Source organism: Amia ocellicauda, chromosome 1 (genome assembly GCF_036373705.1).
Source record: "Amia ocellicauda isolate fAmiCal2 chromosome 1, fAmiCal2.hap1, whole genome shotgun sequence".
Classification (NCBI taxonomy): Eukaryota; Metazoa; Chordata; class Actinopteri; order Amiiformes; family Amiidae; genus Amia; species Amia ocellicauda.
In genome coordinates, this window is record NC_089850.1 from 43591548 (window position 1) to 43611547 (window position 20000).

At 36.5% G+C, this 20000-nt stretch overlaps 2 protein-coding genes across 4 annotated transcripts in view; one reads left to right on the plus strand and one right to left on the minus strand.

The window, feature by feature from the left end:
- lamp5 (lysosomal associated membrane protein family member 5) overlaps positions 1 to 3606 on the plus strand; it is a 9089-nt gene extending 5483 nt beyond the window's left edge. The window contains exon 6 of the mRNA XM_066705886.1: positions 2722 to 3606. Within this exon, the coding sequence (XP_066561983.1) occupies positions 2722 to 2897 (176 nt within the window). The 3' untranslated portion in view covers positions 2898 to 3606. The remainder of the gene's footprint in view (positions 1 to 2721) is intronic.
- A 1057-nt stretch (positions 3607 to 4663) lies between these two features.
- The window catches only part of pak5 (p21 protein (Cdc42/Rac)-activated kinase 5), a 70939-nt gene continuing 55602 nt past the window's right edge, over positions 4664 to 20000 (minus strand). For all 3 annotated transcript variants that reach the window (XM_066705909.1, XM_066705918.1, XM_066705901.1), the window contains 6 exons: positions 18561 to 19055; positions 15551 to 15684; positions 11268 to 11394; positions 9106 to 9231; positions 7825 to 7959; positions 4664 to 7418 (listed from right to left, as the gene is read on the minus strand). In XM_066705909.1, coding sequence (XP_066562006.1) covers positions 7263 to 7418; positions 7825 to 7959; positions 9106 to 9231; positions 11268 to 11394; positions 15551 to 15684; positions 18561 to 19055 — 1173 coding nt within the window. In that variant the 3' untranslated portion in view covers positions 4664 to 7262. The remainder of the gene's footprint in view (positions 7419 to 7824; positions 7960 to 9105; positions 9232 to 11267; positions 11395 to 15550; positions 15685 to 18560; positions 19056 to 20000) is intronic.

Sequence of the window (20000 nt, forward strand, 5' to 3'; positions counted from 1 at the left end):
TATTTTCAAATGGAAAACAAAGAATGGAGTGTAGTTCCTACAGCACAGCTATGTCAGGCACAAAGGTTTGGAGGTGGTTTGCGGTGTGTGCAAAAAGCAGTCATGCATCATTGAATTAATTCAGTCTATGCAGTCACAAATAAGTCATGGAGTATAGTTTTATTATCTGAACACTTATTATTATTATTATTATTATTATTATTATTATTATTATTATTATTATTATTATTATTCAGTGTTACTTGGAAACAAGATTTAATGATTTTTTTAAATGAATTAAGTTATTTATTTATTTCTTGCAACCACAGCTTATCCCAGTCTCAGTCTACCAATGTGGGAGAGAAAATGTAATGGGATAATATATTCAGTAAGAAATGTGAATGCTTTCTGAATTATACATTTTGCAGTACAGAGATCTAAATAAATAGCAATACGTTTGATAGGAGGAGATATTGGACTTACTTATGGCACAAAAGCCCTAAGTGCATGTACTGGCATGGGCAGGCTTTTTCTGGAATCCCATCAGTCAGGCATGAGTAGCCTTTACATTGTCCTTCTAAAGCACTCCTGGGAAAGGTTTTTTGCAGCTGCTTACAAGATATGCAACAACTCTCTTTCACCGCAGTAAGACCAGCGCCTCCCGTTACCCTGCAATAGCCTCCCGTCCCTTTAGCCACATAGAGAAGAGCTTGAAAGAAGCATTGTGTCAGCTGAAGTACCTGTGTGCTACAGCTGCCATCAGCTACCCTGCTGCCGTGCACTGTGGTGAAATGTTTTAATGTTTTAATGGAATGTTTAAGCCACAGTCTTGCTAACATGCAGATACGTTTCAGCCTTTTGAATGTTTTTTTAAAATTAAAAAATTAAAGAATGCTTAAATGGGAATCTGACATCTTTGGTGGAATATATATATATATATATATATATAAAGTAGGCAGATTTCCATATTTGAACACCTATAGCTAACAAGATCCACAACCACTGCAAAATACCATTTCCAATAAATATTAATTCAATATGGTTCAGTAGTCTCTCATTAAATTAGCATGCAACTTTTTATTTTTAATTTAAAATATTCAGGAAACTATACACACAGTTTAACGTAATTGTGTGATTTAAGGTTGCAAGGCATTTGCCGGTGAATTGAGTTTTTTAATTTATACAGCACATTCTCTGCTGCATTGAGGTGTGCAGACTGTGATGGCCCACAAGCATGTGGTTTCTGTGCTTCCTTAACAAATGGGCAGACTTGTGTGCACTTGTGTGCTTTGGATACATTTTGAGCTATTAAAGACTATTTACGGCCTCACGTGATCTTTGTAAAGGGGGCACCGGGTTTATTGTTTAAAATATCCAGGTTGAGATTCTTGGGACTCCTCCATCCCTCGGTGCTAACAAAGACAGCAGGAGAGGAGGAGGATTCCCAGTTGCAATGTTGAATGGTAGTCGGTTGCCAAATTTCTCTTATGACACTAAATCCCAGGAGATCAACTACTAAGTTTCCACTGGATGTATTTGTATACTCAAGGATATATTGGCTGGGCAGCCATACAGCCATACTGAAGCCAACCACAGCTGAATGCACTGAGATGGTTACAGAGCTCTAATGACCTTCAAACATGGGACAAAAGAGTAGTCCGGACCACTCAGTGCAGTGGGGAGTCCCTCAGCACACAGTTTGCCTCTGATCAGAGTCTGTGTGTGGGAGCAGCATGGAGAACACTGGGATTCTCAGTGCATTGCCCTCGCTGTTCACTGTGGAGGTTGTGTGTGATGGGTTGGGCAAGTTTCTCACAGCTTGGACTTGTCTTTGTAAATGTCTGTAAACTAGTAATGGGACAGGGAAGAATTTTCCCAATACTTTTTGCTAAAATACTGTATACGCATACATACACACATAAAGAGAAAAGTTCATACTGTCTTCAAAACATTTACCTTCCTTTGGCTGAATTTTATATAATATAATGTTTCCTAAATTATTGAATTAGTGTCCAATTAATATTTATTTCATATAAAGGCAACACTTGGGCCTAAAACCCATTTCCATGAACAATGTAGACAAATCGATACACTTTGGTTACTTTATAAGGACATACGCATGTCTATTTGTTTAATTATGATGATTTTATATGATCTTATCCCACTTTTATCCTGCCAACTTGTCAATGGGAACAATGGGTGCTTATACTGTTGATGAGATACAATAGGGAGATATCGCACAGAAGTATGAAACAATGGGAGATGGCAGTGTGGGTTTTCACAGTTAGTTAAAATCATTCAGAGTGAGACATCAGTGCAAATTAAATAAACACCACTCTCTGACAGGGTAAATTGATTCTGAATTGAAAAGGAGGGGCGCATGCCAGTATAATCTTACACTGAATGTAGAAAAAAACCAAAAAGCAATTAGGCAGAGTTTCATATCTCTTGAGTGTAGTATTAAATACGATGGAGTATTGCTGACAGATTTGTTGCAGTGAATAAAATAAAAAGTTAAGTATTAATCAGGATTACAAAAGGTGAACCTGAGGGATTGTAGTGACTGTTTGTATGTGAGAGCATATTTGTCATAAACAACTTTAACATAATCAATTTGTCCATATATATATATTCATTCCTGTGATGGTAAACTCTCCAAACAAAACGCTTTGAAATATTCTTTGTGAGATACTTGGTGGCTTTGTCTGAATTCCAATGGTTCTTTGTCTTTCTCTCTTACAGCATATAAATGTATTACTGACCAGAGAGAACAACTAGAGGAAACCTTGCCACTGATTTTGGGAATCGTCCTGGGACTTATCATTGTAATCACTCTCTCTGTGTATCACCTGCATCACAAAATGACTGCAAGTCAACCCCAGCTTCCAAGAGACAGGTCCATGTATAAGAATATGTGAGGACTGGTTGTTACCGTCAGGATAGGAACTGATAGTTAACCGGTTTTCAGTTTTGTCATCAGAAGTGTATTTATTGAAACAGATTTTCAGAGGCTGAAGGCAGTTGAAGGCGGTGCAGATTTTTATTTTGTGCTTTAAGACACGTCTTTGTAGCGATTCAAAGCCCATACATTCTGTGTTATTAAATGCATTCATTATCTTGGTTTACCTGGAGAAATAAGCTGTAAAGAAGTCATTAAGATGTATAAAGCACAACCTGTTTTAATATTGCTTTTGTTTTTTATGTTGTATTTACAGGTGAATGTGGGCAGTACTGTGTGTTATGCAAATGGTGTAAAATTACTCATCAGATTAATTTATTTTTTACCTTTATTGCCCATTTTTGACAATGTATGTTTACTTTACCAGGTGGCAGAATATGAAACGCTATATTTAATTTAAATGTATAAATTTGTAAAATGTGTAAATAAATCAATGAAATTGTAACAGAATCAAAACAATGTTCTCTGTACTGTATGCTTCTGGCTGGGGTAGTGCAACATATGTGTTTATTGCAGTAAATGCTTGAACATTTATTGCAGAAGAAAAAACAAATATTGCCCAAAAAATGTAATAATTTTAACATTAAAGTTTGTATAAGGAGATGCAAATGAATATTGAAGTTAAATGTGTAAAATTATATTTCAAGAAATAAATTAATGCAACACCACTTCTTGGTGCACTGTAATTTGTAGTCTGTTTTTTAAACTTTAATTTATTTTCAGCCTCCTTAAATTATTTAGGTGATAATAAAGAAATAAAACATTCCTACAGTATCACCTTCACTGTTATAAAACAAAATACAAAAGACATGTGACCCAATATGTTACATGCCTGGGTTTGTGATTTTATACTTTTGCTTTGGTATTCATGAGCTGTTTATAAAATTTCACCGAAACTAGCAGATGTTCAAAACGCACACCAAGCGTGGCGGTCCATTGTGAGCAGGGGTCCCATTGTCCCATTTACTTGGTAATATAGTATAATCTGTTAATGATTTCCTTTTATGTTTGTGTAGAGACCTTGTAATCTTAATCAATGCCTTGAGAGGGGAACCTTTAATTGTACAGACTTCAATAGTTAATCATGTAAAATGCATGTTCAGATTCATCCATGTTTTGGGGTGACTTTGCTTTTGCATTTTATGTTAATATGAACCTAGTTTTTCATGTCAAAGTCAAAATGTGAGACTCTTTTAATAGCAACATGTCGTATTGTTGAATATTAGCAGCAGTGATATTTCGGTAAAGCATCTTGCCAGAGCAAAGAGTGAGAGAAACTACACAGAATACCCAGCGGTGCAATCAATGTGACTCAAACCATGGAGAAATCAATAGCAGAAATATGACCACTTCTGTTATGTGTAGTGCAGAGATGGAGTATTGATCTCCGCGTTTGTCTGACTTCTCATCTTGAAAAAGCCTCTCATTGAAAAGAAATGACCCAATGATAGCAGGTCAACAGGGTACAGCACAGTCCTTCCTTCCGAGTTAAAGTTGCAGCGCTCTGACCGTGCGTGCCGAGATGAGGCTCGTGTAAAGGCACACACAGCTCGCTGGAGTTGTGTCGCTTAAGTCTATGAGTTGTGAAGTAAACTCCTGCCATGATTACTACGTACACAACATCTTAGGGTCCACTAGAAGGGGCTGTGGATGGCAAGCTTTTTTCTCAAGATTTAAAAAACAATTACACAATATAATGATGACAGAAAGTGAATATGGTAGAGATGTAATTGTGTGGACCATATTGTGCAGAGTACACTCATTTAATTTAGTCGGGGGATGATGCTATAGTGAGGGAGAATGAGGGTACAGAATTTTTCGCAAGAACCTTACATCACACTGGTCTGCGACAAAGTACAGTCGTAAGCATCAGACAATACAGACACACCAAAAAGTATTTACCTTATATTTTTCTAAATAAAGGTACCTTTTTATGTTTATTCCTGAAGGTTCATTTTAACCTGTAATTATATACCTTTTAGCAATGCTTTAATAGAAGTATTTTCTGTCTGTGTGCAGATGCTGGCTTTTAATTTACACAACACAGGTAACCCACTAGGCAAGAATGTACAACAGTTAACAAAACAGGGGCTTCAGCCAACATCTAACCCTCTTTACCTATTAATCACACAACATTTATAAGATCTAAGATAGAGATATGATATTGTGCAAATGTTTTATCAAAAATTAGTTTGGGATAAATCACAAACACCTAAATGAATCATACACCTAAACAAAAGATTGCCGTATGATATTTGCATAGATGTGAAACAATTCAATGTTAACCAATGCAATCAGTGGAAAAGCATATAAATATCAAACAAAATGGATCTTATCAGTGCGCAGATCTGCAGCCACTTACTACAGCATAAATCTTTGTGTCAGGTTCCATTCAAGGCCAGTGAGCAGCGTGCCTATAAAACCCAATGTTCTGCAGCTGCTAAGGACACATGTACGGGGTATGAGCAAAGCATAATGAAGGTCATATTTTATTTTAGGTCAAAATGCTTCTTCCTAATTTCCAATCGTAAAAAATATCAGCATAAAAATAATCAGTAAAAAAAATACATTTTATTGTAGATATTGTGCTTAAATATATATATTTGTTTTAATTAACTATTACAGAACTGAAACGGGACCATTTTCAAAAGCAAAACTCGCTCGGGCACATATGCATGGGAAGGGCAACAGTGGGTTTTATATAAGGCAGAAAGCCAGTGAAATTAACATGTACCGCTTATAAAATTGTTAACGCACTTTTTTTTGCTGGGAGATACAGTTGACAAAATATTTACAATAAAGCTTTCGTTATTATTATTATTGTTTTTTTTATTGAAAACCAGTTTTACTGATAACAAACATGCAGGTTCACTCAACAAGCAACACCACATTTAATTAGTAGTCATTCAAGTTTGAACATTCATCAAAGCTTAGACAGCAGCACACTTGTTAATGTGTTCATATTTACAAAACACATTAAATAATACATTAGAAACAAAACAAAACAGGGATTTAACTGACATATTATACCCAATTCAATGAGTATACATCTGACAATACTCCAGGAGTTGAACGTTTTCTTAAATATAGATTCTACATCAGGATTTGGAGTCTAGTGGAAGGATACATGTGTTAACATTAAGGATGATTAGGGTTTGTTCTTTCTATGTACTATGTTGGGTTTAATATTGCTATATTTAACATGTTTTCTTATAGCCACCAGCTGAATGATTTAACATATCTCTGAAATTGTTAAGACCTTATCTCAATGTACATTTATTTGTATTATTCTGAATGAAATATAAATGGTCCATCTGTTGATTTTCCGAACACCTCCTTTAGTACATTTGACCTCTCATATTTATGGAACGATAAATGAGTTGACAGAAGAAGAAAATATTGCTTGCTTGTGAAACAAAACCATTGCCTGTTCATATCTAAAAAAAAAAAAAAAAGAAAACAACCAAAAATGCAACCCTACTGAAAAATAAATCTTCAATTCAAAAAATAAATAATACTATAAATAGTAATATAAAAATTCTGGTTTTCCCCTTTTCACATTGATTTATCTATTTATTGTCTGTGTACAAATGTATTGTTTCTTTAAGTTAAGAAATATATTCTAGTTGTAGATACAGACTCACAGTTCAGGGTGTTGTATTTAACATTTCTGCATTTAATATTTTAAAAAGGGATTATAAATAGTAGGAAAGATATTTGTTGAAACTGTTAGTTAAATTATATTTAATACTGCTCATATCACAATTACTTCACAAACAAAATACTGCAAATTATCAAAAACTGTACAGAAAATTACAGTTGATCTAAAATACATTACACTGCTAGTGTTATAAGAGAAAAAGTGCTTCTTTTAAACTAAATAAATAAAGCCAGTCCTTCAACAAGTACAAAATGGCCATTGGATTTCCATTAACTAAGATCCGCAGACGGGTCTCAAATGTGCTGTAATCTATTCTTCTGACAGTGGCGAGTGTAGTTTCATGGGGTTTCACCAAATGAACTGACTGGAAGCCGGGCAGGCCGACCTCCTGCAGACACTGAGCCCCAAAAGTGCTACAAGTCTACAGCTAACACACGCTGTGCTAGAATTCAAAACGTACCGTGTGACAAAGAGGGCTCTGCTGTCGTGGCAGAATGTCTGTAAGGGCTGAGTGTCCGGCACCCTTTGGATGAAAAGCACTACTAGCAAACCTGTACCTTTTTCAAATGTAGCCTCTCTGATTTTCTTAAGCTAAGCTCCTGCCACCATAAAGGTGGGGTTTAGAGTCACGTTTCCTGGAGGACTGAGTCGCCGCGGTGGCTGTCAGCGGTGCCTGTAGTGCCTCATCAGGGGTACGATGCAGGAAGAGGGTCCTGACAGTTTCAGGAACGGGTGACGCAGCAGCTCTTGAGCCGTGGCGCGTTGCGAAGGCTCCCTCACCAACATCAGGTCCAGAAAGCCACGCAGGACCGATGATACCTGCCACCAAGAAAATATTACATAGCCTCAATTAATTAAAATTGGAGTGAAATTGCTCCAGGCCTGTGACTCTGTTAGGCCAGGAATGTTACCCTTAATAAAATATGTATTTTACTCAGGTATTAACAATCATGTAGGGAATAAACAAACTCATGCCCAGGGCCCACTTCAAGCTCAACAGTTAAACAAGGTTTATATTAAGATTAGGTGTGTTTAGAACTGAGAACAGGAGGCAATTCTCTACACAAAATGTTCTGCAGATCTAGAAAAACATGTTGCAATTTCCCAATATGGTCAAATACTCAGACACATGGGACTTGTGTCTGCTTGCGTAACGTGAGGCTGCCTACAGTTTCCAGGTACAGTTCCAGCAGACAGTTAACCTGTAACATTAACAGAGCCAAACCTTATGAGATTCCTTCAGCCGTGGAGGTAGGTTGTCTCGAATCCTCCTCATGGCCTGTAGAGGAGGCTCATTGAAGTAAGGAGGCTCTCCATCGACCATTTCTATCACCATGATCCCCAGAGACCATATGTCTACCTGTAAACAAATGAAAAGATTGATTTATGCAATTTAAGTTAAAAAATAGCAACATAACAGTAAAGCAACTTTGCATAATTTCCATATATATATATATATATATATATATACAGGTAGTGCGCAAAAATATGGAAACACCAGGGTACAAGAGCCATACAACATGTCGGCTAAGTATGTGGCCGCAGGCTGCACTCAAGTCTGGTATTATGAGCCAGCATGGCTGCCAGAGGAGACCTCAATGACTCTGAACAGGGTGTAAGTGTTAGTGAGCGTTTGGCAGGTGTTTCCATGACAAAGGCTGCAGAAATCACTAACGGGTCACGTGGAACTGCCTCGGAGGTGATGTCAGTCTGCTCTGATGAGTTGTCCTTCAGCATGTTCTCGATGAATGAACATGTCCACATGTGGCTACAGCCCAAGAAACTCTACACCCCTGAGTTCCTGGTCCCAACAGTAGGTACTTTGAGTAGAGTTGATTCAGCATATTAGTTTCCATCCTGAGGGATCATCCGCATACCATGATGAAGCATTTCTTCGGTGCTCGGAGGGTGTCTTCCAGGATGACAGTTCTCCAGTCCACAGGGCACATGTTGTCAGCGGGTGGATTGAGGAGCACAAGAACAAAGTTACCCATCTTCCTGGCCCTCCATAATCACCAGACCAGACAGCAGATTCTGCCTCAATCAAACCAGCATGAATTGGAGGAATTCCTCATGGAAGAAAGCTGCCTGATTCCTACAGACTCTTGTTGACTTCATGCCTTAATGAATCCAAACCATCCTGACTGACCAAGCACCCTACTGTGACATTTTGTTAGCGTTTCCATTTAGCGATTATATATATATATATATATATATACTTTGTTTGAAATGCATAATGTGTTTGTTGTCAGCTGACACAAAAAAAACATCAACAACAAAAACAACACAATAAGTATACAGGACTTACATGATATACACTGCAGGAACTCCATTAACAAGAATGTAATCCATGTAAATTTTAATAACAAAGGCAGAGGTAGCTCCAAAAGTATAGTAAAGCAATAAGAACAATTATTATGTAGCCTAGAAGTCAGAATATATTTTAAGGCCTATATGTATTTAATGTGGGTTTTAATGTATCAATTTGAAAGGCTTAAACACTTACCTCTGTGCCATACGGCAGCCTAGAAATCACTTCAGGTGCCATCCAGTAAGGTGTGCCAACTAATGACTTCCTTTTAGGAACCTCCTTGGACACTTGTGCACAGAAGCCAAAGTCAGAGAGTTTGATCTGTGAGAAACATACCAAGGGTAAGGATCACAAAGCACTGTGTGACAGGGATAGATCTGAACATTTATCTGAGATGAAAATAAACATATTAATACTAATTATATTTTTATATTTACTTTGGCTTCCACTTTATGAAATGACCTGAGCAATCCACCATTTAAATTATACTTTGGTTGGAAGAGCATTACATTTGATAGAACTGTAATATGTCTTACTAATAACCTTTATTTTATATCAGCATTTTAAGGCAGTGACAATAATTATCTTATTTTCTAGAGCTTGTGTGTAGCCCTGGACTTCATTCAATAAGGGTGACCTTGCTTATTTCCTTTCTATTGTAAAGGTTATACTATAGAACTGCAGTAGATACAGTGAGGGAAAAAAGTATTTGATCCCCTGCTGATTTTGTACGTTTGCCCACTGACAAAGAAATGATCAGTCTATAATTTTAATGGTGGGTGTATTTTAACAGTGAGAGACAGAATAACAGCAAAAAAATCCTGAAAAACGCATTTCAAAAAAGTTATACATTGATTTGCATATTAATGAGGGAAATAAGTATTTGACCCCTTCGACTTAGTACTTGGTGGCAAAACCCTTGTTGGCAATCACAGAGGTCAGACGTTTCTTGTAGTTGGCCACCAGGTTTGCACACATCTCAGGAGGGATTTTGTCCCACTCCTCTTTGCAGATCCTCTCCAAGTCATTAAGGTTTCGAGGCTGATGTTTGGCTGACGTCGAACCTTCAGCTCCCTCCACAGATTTTCTATGGGATTAAGGTCTGGAGACTGGCTAGGCCACTCCAGGACCTTAATGTGCTTCTTCTTGAGCCACTCCTTTGTTGCTTTGGCTGTGTGTTTTGGGTCACTGTCATGCTGGAATACCCATCCACGACCCATTTTCAATGCCCTGGCTGAGGGAAGGAGGTTCTCACCCATGATTTGATGGTACATGGCCCTGTCCATCATCCCTTTGGTGCAGAGCAGTTGTCCTGTCCCCTTAGCAGAAAAACACCCACAAAGCATAATGTTTCCACCTCCATGTTTGACGGTGGGGATGGTGTTCTTGGGGTCATTCCTCCTCCTCCAAACACGGCGAGTTGAGTTGATGCCAAAGAGCTCGATTTTGGTCTCATCTAACCACAACACTTTCACCCAGTTCTCCTCTGAATCATTCAGATGCTCATTGGAAAACTTCAGACGGGCCTGTACATGTGCTTTCTTGAGCAGATCATTGAAACTCCACGAGGTGAGATCTTGCATGGAGCCCCAGACCGAGGGAGACTGCCAGTTATTTTGTGTTTCTTCAATTTGCGAATAATCGCACCAACTGTTGTCACCTTCTCAACAAGCTGCTTGGCGATGGTCTTGTAGCCCATTCCAGCCTTGCGTAGGTCTACAATCTTGTCCCTGACATCCTTGGACAGCTCTTTGGTCTTGGCCATGGTGGAGAGTTTGGAATCTGATTGATTGATTGCTTCTGTGGACAGGTGTCTTTTATACAGGTAACGAGCTGAGATTAGGAGCACTCCCTTTAAGAGAGTGCTCCTAATCTCAGCTCGTTACCTGTATAAAAGACACCTGGGAGCCAGAAATCTTGCTGATTGATAGGGGATCAAATACTTATTTCCCTCATTAACATGCAAATCAATTTATAACTTTTTTGAAATGCGTTTTTTCTGGATTTTTTTGTTGTAATTCTGTCTCTCACTGTTAAAATACACCTACCATTAAAATTATAGACTGATCATTTCTTTGTCAGTGGGCAAACGTACAAAATCAGCAGGGGATCAAATACTTTTTTCCCTCACTCTATACTCTGTGCTCAGTGAGGTCAATGGAAATAAAGAACCACAAAAAGCTGTCCCTCCAAGGATTTGACTTTAATTTAATTAGATGCAGATTCTATATTATAAAATGTCTTCTTGACTTTTTAAAAATAATTTCGAGATGCCATGATGTCAGTTCTTGCACATACAACTGAAAACAAGAAGTTGAGCACTTGGCAATGGATAATCATCTTTCTGATATAGTTACCCGTCCATCACTTGTGAGAAGTATGGAGTCACTCTTGATGTCCCTGTGGATAACCCCTTGGGTATGAAGGTAAGACAAAGCTTTCAACACTGACAAGCAGACGGTGGCTATCTGTTCCTCATTCATCCTGCAATGGAAAGCTTTTGATTAGATTGCATAACTGATGATATACTATTAAAAGGTGGGAATTAAAAACAAAATCACACAGAAATCAAACAAAATGTTATAGGAGTCACTGCTGAAAGTAAGTAATTACACATGACAGTACAATACATGCCGGAAAAAGAGTGACCCCGGAAAGTTGGGAACTGTTTCTTCATCTAATTTCAGAAATGGGTTTTGCCCTTAATCTCATGAACGTGGCCACAAAAGCACACACAGTAAAATGAAAATGTAGTAATGCTATTTAGTCTATGAAGAGCCAATACAAAAATCAGCATTGTGCACCTGAGCTGTATATTATTCTCGGGCTCTGTTTGAGATGTTTCCAATGTATATTGTTTTCCACTAAACACTTCTCAATTCCATGGAGATTATGCTGTAAACTATGGACCAATGTGTAAAACACTCTGCCACTGTAATTATTGCTATGGTGATACTAAACTTCTGGCAATAGCCATGTAAATTAATGTTGTATGTGATATTCATTCTAATTTAATTCCATACTACTGCTTTGAGAGAAGCTGAGTTACCATAGAAACTATCTGCATAACAAAAGCAAAATTACCAAAACTATAAAACAGCAGCACTGTACAATGTAAAAATAGCCATTATAGGAACATTGTGATGTGATGTGTCTATAGGTAGTAACTGACAATGATGACAAAGCTGATTTTAAAAAGAGAAAGGAAAAAAGTGAGTAAAACAGTGAGTGCAAATATACATTCCTGAGATTAATCATTAAAAAAAACAAATTAATTTCTCTACCTCTTTTTCCCACCACAAAATCACAGAACAAGCAAATAAAAAGCAGTGCTGGTATGGCTCTCACACAGCATCCTTATCTTCAAGGCAATTGGACAAATATGCTCTTTCACTCATTTTAAGAACATAAATAAACTCAGCGATGTAAGAAAACAGTCAGAATTAAAAGGTTGTTTTCAAAATTTAGGATGCATAAAGACCCAGATTTGTGCATGGTAGAAAGACATTACATACTACTAGGGTAAGTGAAACTGAAGCGAGTAAATGAACTGGAAGCTTTTCAGTCATTTTATTACAGTAACCATTTCTCCTCAGGCAATGAATGGAGATGCAAACGCAGAAGCTAAATCCCGAAGCAGGTCAAATAAACTGTCACTGTGATTCCAGAGTTGTTCATTAACCATGCATATTGATACACTGAGATCTGTTTCTCTAGTTCAGACACACAAACTGGTAAACAACCCATTCTGGCAATATGTGTCTTCTAATCTTAAGTATGTATTTCGTAACAATCACCTCAGTTAATTCAGTACATACTACTAGGTTCTACATCATGTTCTTGAAGGTGGCTCTAAAGTCATGTAAAAAGTGATGATTGTGATACTAAATTTAATACACAGAAAACCTTAGTGACAATGCATTAGAATTAACAGCATATATCTGTAAAAAAATATTTAAATAGTTTCTGTTTTGTATTAATTATTTTGCTGTTATTTAACTTAAAAAAACAGATTGTTTCATACTCACACACACACACACATACGCACACGCACACACACACGCACATAGAAATGCACACACGGACATGCACACACACACACACACACACACACACACACACACACACATGAAAAAACAGATGCACATTAACATTTTTTTGTTTTTTATATGGGCATAATTCTGTTTAGATACAAATAATTTAAAATGTAAAAATAGAGACTATTAAGCAATGATGTGGAACATTAAACAGCTGGTGACCCATGTTTGCTGCCTTATCCTCTTCCCAACGGTTCAGTCTTTTAGCGTACTCCTTGCCTCTAGCCCTTGTGCCTTAGTCAAAAGGAATTAATTATCTCTTTTGCTTTAATCTACCTCTCACCAAGTAGCCGATGCTCATGTGGTTTATACAGAGTTAGGGAAGAATACAATTAGATCAGTGAGAAGTAAAGCAAATTAAATTGAATTAAACAATGTTAGGACATTAGAGAAGAAAAGAAAAACAGATGCCTATCCCCCATAGAAAACTGGTCTGGCATTTCATTATTCTTCCCTATACATGTTTTAAATAAAGAACAACATGAAATGTTAGGGACTGGTATAGTGGTGCACTCTACCATGACTCAGAATAAGACTGGATTGAAATCATCAAGTTAATTCCTTATTAATAGTGATGTGCAATCCAAAAGCTCCACACGATGCAGTTGCTTTGCACCATTTATCAACCTTTCATGGCAGCGGCACAAGACTAAATGGCAGGGGAGTGTTGAGAAACAAAGTGGAAGTAAAGAACCGCATTGAGGGACATGCATGATGTCCTTGTCCCACATGCTGGACCAGGGAAAAGTATGAGATCAGTAAAATACACAGAGCTGTAGACTATAACAAATTAGACAATGTTATGTAGCACTTATACAACGTTTTGTCATACTCTTGCCTCTGCATTAATAGCACTAGTATTGTTTATTTTGATTTCCCCTATGCTCCCTCTCCATTAGTTCTTAACTTTGACTTAATATCTTGTCTGAACTTATCAGTTTTTACAATCTTGGATGTAATACCTTATATATTGCTTACTGAATCTCCTATACACTAGTGTAGATTCTAAATTTGTAAAATGTATTATGCCTGAACTGCACTGTATTATTGCACTTTGTATTCCTCTGGACAAGGGCGTCTGCTAATAAATAAATAATAATAATAATAATAATAATAATAATAATAATAATAATAATAATAATAATAATAATAATAATAATAATAACAAAGGTCTTGCATTTGCTAAGCTACACCCAGTTACAAATAGAGGATAAATACTGATGCCCACTGCTCCGGTGTTCACAGTTTATTAACACAATGAGCACTATTCTCAAACCTGGTTGTTTCTTGTTTGGTTTTTAAGAACTTGTTCTCTGCTCAGTTAGAGAATTAGAATTGTTTTTTCTTCACCAATTTCCAAACCATTATTATAGTGTATTCTCAGTTTCCAAACCAACATTAGAATGATGTTTTACAAAATGTCCTCCCTTGCGCTGCATCAGGAGATTCAGTCATATGTTACAGATTATACTCATGTAAGGTTTGTTTACTTAATTGTTACCAAAACATTTCCGACGGCTGCACATCAATTTTTGTGATTAAAACACACCAAAGATAAAAAAAAGGGAAAATATTTTTATACTTTTATACTTCATATTAGAACACAAAAAATATTTACAAAGTTTAAAATAAAAAAACAAGTGCTTCTGCAATGGAAATCGAATTTGCATTTAAAATGCATAAAGCAAGTCAACACAGAAATGCCAGGCACGAACAAGGCTGAGACCATCTTACAAATTAATGAAACTGTACATAATCTCACGACTTACACCTCCGAGGGTGTGAATCTTCACTAAACAGTGCAATTATCATCTGACATGCCGCCACATGGATAGACATATAACAGAAATAACTATAATTACACATACAGACAAACTGTACTTACACACAGCAGCAGCAGTACAATTAAAACACACAAAAAGCAGAGTGCTATTCTTTGAAGAGGCTCTTTAGAATTTGCACCATAACAAAGATCTCAATCGTAAATCATTTTATACTTCTCTACCTGTGGCAAAGGATAATGATTATAAATTGACCAGCTTTCCTTCATATTACAGAAAGAACTCGTCCCTGATTTAGATTCAGATACCTCACCTTCATTTGCTGCCCCACACACATTTATTTTAGTTTTTCTTATATGAACGTAAAATACTATGTTTAATGGTCTTTTTAATAGATGGTTTAACAGGATTTGTCTAATTAATCAATCACTGGATATTTTAAACGTGGTAATTGTGACCAATTAAGTCCAATAAGTGATTCAGTTAAGTAATAAAATGTTTGGATTAATCAAAACCCAAAAGTAACTGTGTGGCTCTTCAGAAACAAGGTTGACCAGGGCTGCCTTAAAATATCACTGTCCCTAAATTGTATTATTATTATCATTATCAGGTATTTATTTATTTTGTCAGGTGATTGGTGTAGTGCAGGTTATTATAATAAATATCACTTCATCATTGCCTAAAGTTTAGATTTACAGTACTAACTTTTATTTGCTTGTTAATCAACAACAAAAAAAAAGCTTAAAAAATGTACCGCCCTACCTGGTATGGGTAACAATGTCCGTTAAAGCTCCACCTTCCAGAAACTCCATAACTACCCATAATTCGTCGCCTACTAGGTAGCTGTTGTACATGTCCACCACGTTTTCATGATGGTAGTCTCTCATTATTACTACCTGAATGGGTAAACATTGCATAAAGAATGAATAAACAGTATTAACACTTTTGAAAAGTATTAGCATGATTATATAAGTAATTAAAATACACACTGAGAGCATGCATACATTATATATTTGAATGCAATCTCTTTTTAAGTGGATCAAAGTGTTTATTTGGTTAAGACCTTCACATGAAAACATCTAGCCTATTGGATGAAATCTGGTTGCTTATCTTTACTTTATAATTTATTTAGTTCCTATAGCTCAATACAAAGTTGCAAACAAAATAAACAGAACTGATCATTAAGCAAACCTATGGCCTAGAAGTGAGTGGAGATTATATTTATCTAAGAAAGCAAATCAGTCTACAGTGTAATGGATAACTAAAATGTATTTATATTTTGGATAAAGGTAAATGTAATGTTTATTTCCTGTGATTTACAATAGGAATGCAACATTGATCATGAAGTAGAATGAAGAACAAATAATAAACAAAATCTGATTAGTAGTTGATTTTTTTCCTTTACTTTTGAGGAACTCTACACCTTTATTTCAATATAAAGGTGATATTAAATTCCTATGCCAAACTAGGCTAAATATATATAAACATGTGTACGTGTACAATATTACAGCCATAACTGTATATAATTATATAAAATTGTATACTAGAGCTAAAGCCAGCTCTACATATATATTGAATCAGTAAACCCTGTGACATTTCCAATCAAAGCGTAGGGTATTAAAATTCAGATCACATGTGTATAATAAATATTTGTTATTGTAATTAAAATTAATTTTTTATTTCAGAATTATTATATTTGTGGAATCCTCATCAAAAGCACCGTCAAGCTCAATAAATCTTTAACATTCTTTGAAATGCTCCTTACAATTATCAATTACCTCAACATTTAAAAATAAATGTGATACAGTTTTAATCTTTTCTTGCAATTTTTTTTATATACATTTGAAAAGATGGAACAGAATTGGTCTCCTAATTCAAATGCTTAAGAAAAGCACATTCCAGCGAGGAAAGAATCTCTGTTTTTTAACCGTTTTTTAACCGTTCCCAGACAGTAACTTGTGTTCGAACAGAAAGGGCTTTGATATTTGAATCTGTTTTATGTAAATACAAGTGTTGTACTGTTTAATATTACTAACTCACTAAATAATTCAAACCAAACCATTTATATTAATTACTTAAGTTCCAGATCAAATATAAAGAAGCATTAGTTTTCGATCTGCGTGAGTTTTTAATATTTTATTGGATATGACCTTAAGAGAATGCTGAATAACAGGCAGCTAACTATACATGCATATATTACTTTTTATATAAGTTAATTACAATTTCTGGTTAATCTCAGATGTGATGGCAATACATGAGATTGAAAGAGGACATTAAGTTAAAATCAGATGGGGGGTAAGATTTGCAATACCATATTATTCACATTAAAAATGATTTTGGGTAGATTAAAAATGAAAATTTGTATAAACATAACTGATGTTGTTTCAATGCTTTATTGTTGTTGTGTTACCATTGCAATTTAAGTTCTCATTTCAGATTCACAATATCACTTTCTTAATAAAGGTATATTTCCCAAATATGAGACACTGTTCTCAGCTTGACGGGCATTTGAAGAGGACTGTTGTAATTTACAAATGTTACAAAGTATCCTTTGTGTGATCTTCTAGCATTGCACTTCACACTTCAGATACCACAAATAACACTAAAACTAATATTCCAGCACAGTCATTACTATTTTAACTTTCAATACATTTAATTCCTATTTTCACCATGAAAATACAGGCACCTCAAACCCTAAATGATTAATGAATACACCAAACTTTGTGTTGCCACACATTCAACTTGGCATTTTCTCAATTATTTCTCATAATATTAGCTAAATGTTTGTTGTTTTCAAGTTTATATGAATTACTTTGATTACTGTTTTTGTTATCTTGCCTCCGTGGAGGCTGTCTCACAGCAAACAACATTTTTGCTCATAGGGTTAAGAACAGCATACTTCTATAATGACATAATTCATCTTCTAAAAGGACGATATCAATCAAATGTTGGTTGAAGGACTATTATTGCATTTCAGCTATAGAATTGCAACTAGACTTTTTGGCAAACATATTTCCAATTATTTTTTGTGCACTTACGACAAAGAGCAATTACCTTTCGATCATGTCTATCAATATGTTATTACGTAACATGAACTCATTTGTTTTGCATCATACTTATAAAAAAGTGTTAAACTGCCAATTAAATTTTCCTGACATTCACACATACTGCACAAAGGGGGTTTTGTCTGCATGCAATTGCAATTCTTACACCTTTTGTTATTCAGTCTGATCTTGCATGTGAAGACTGGTTCAGCTTTTAGCAACAGTGGTGGCTGAGTAAACCATATCTTCACAGGAAAGAATGCAATTATCTGGAATAATGCATCTTAATTAGCTACGATTAAATAGTGTATAATCTGAAATATGTTTAGTTAAATCTTTGGCAACAGACATTTTATTAACATTAAAATGAGATTTCACTTTCCAATGCAGAAACAATTTTTCTAAAAAATCCATTCCCTATTTGAGAACTGCATGCTATTGACATGGCATCACATGTGGAAACAGCTTACGACAGAAAGAAAAATCAAACCACTTGACTGAGAGACTGGTGATGTCCCAGCCTATGAAGGTGACTTATTGAAATGGGTGCTAAGACACCTTTCCAAAAAATATTTTTGGTGGAAAAGTCAGCCTGATTGGCATCAATGTAAGTATTAATAACAAAATAAACTACGCAAGAACATGGTACATAAGACAGTGAGGGGTTTTAGGTGTAATGTTTCTTGAAGAGGTACACAGTGTGAGCATCATTGATACCTCATGCTGACCTCATTGAAGAGCAGTTCTCTCCTCTGCTGTTTGCGGAGATCCATCTTCTTCACGGCCACCTGCTTGCCAGTGTGCTTCTCCGTGGCGATGCACACGATGCCTGTGGAGCCTTCTCCGATCTTGATGAAGTTATCCAGGTACTCCCGGGGGTCACCAGGGTTTACCACTAACTGCAGGGCGGCCCTGAACTGCTCGTGAGAGACCCGGGAGGGCTGCTGGTCTGAGGAGGAGCCCCAGCTGGGCGGGGGGTAAGCACCAGGAGGAATGTAGGGGGAAGAGGGTTGGGAGTATGCACCTTGAGCACTGTATGGGGGACTGGGCTGTGATGGGGGGTGGTGGTAAGGGGAGGGCTTGTGATATGTGGGGGGATACTGGAAGTTGCTGGGGTAACTCAGCTTGGTTTGACTTTGAGGTAGTTTGGTAGGGCCTCTTGGGTATGTTTCTGTGCCAGGCACCTGTGGACTCACATCCCTGGATGCCCGATCATAATCCACCTGCAGACAGACACAAATAAAAACAGTATGTAGCAATCTAAAGAGGAAAAAAGAAGATGGCCATACCTGTGGATACATTGTAGACAACTGATAACGTATTTTGTCTTCTCTTCAGTTAAGCCTTATTGAGCAACATAAGAGTTAATTCTTCTTACATATATGAGGGTTCTTAAAGTATCATATGTTTCAATGGCGTCAGTGGAGTTTTTCTAACAGCGCTTTAAACTGTTAGCAACATATTATCTCAAGCATTTCAGTCAGTGAAAAATAAATAAATTAAAGATATTACTAGAGAACTCCAGCAATGCACCACATAATTTTGCTTGAGGGAAGCAGTAGTAATGTTTTAGACACAACAATAATTGTAATTAACTTAACACCATTTGGAAAATTAATGACGCAATAAATGCTGATCAGCTGCGACTGGGGAGACTGTCTGAAAATGACTGGATTTAATTTTTCAGTTCGTTTTCACAAAACAGGACTTCTGTACAGACAATATAAGGCTGCCGATCTTGAACAATGTGAATGCTAGAGCTACCCCTGGACAAGAAGAGCGCCTGGTTGCCATAGATTCGGTGGTGGAGGATGGAAGGCTGTCAACATTCAATTTCATTTCAAAAGTTCAACAGGAACACATGTGACGAGAGAGGTAACAAGGCCTAATACTGCCTGTCCATTTGTTACGCTCCAACTGTCTTGTCACAGTAATGTGTAGCACTGCCTTTTTCCAACCTCGTTTTCCCGTTGTACAGTATTCTTGCAACCCTTTCTCATTCCTCGGGTGCAGACTGTGGCATCCTGTCAGTGATCTGAATTAACAAGTATGAGATTTTAAAGGTGTTTTTCACTTGGCAAACTTGATACCTCCCATGTGTACGATCACACGATAGAACCATTTACTAGCACACACAAAATGCATCCACCAAGCTGAGATAATGTTTG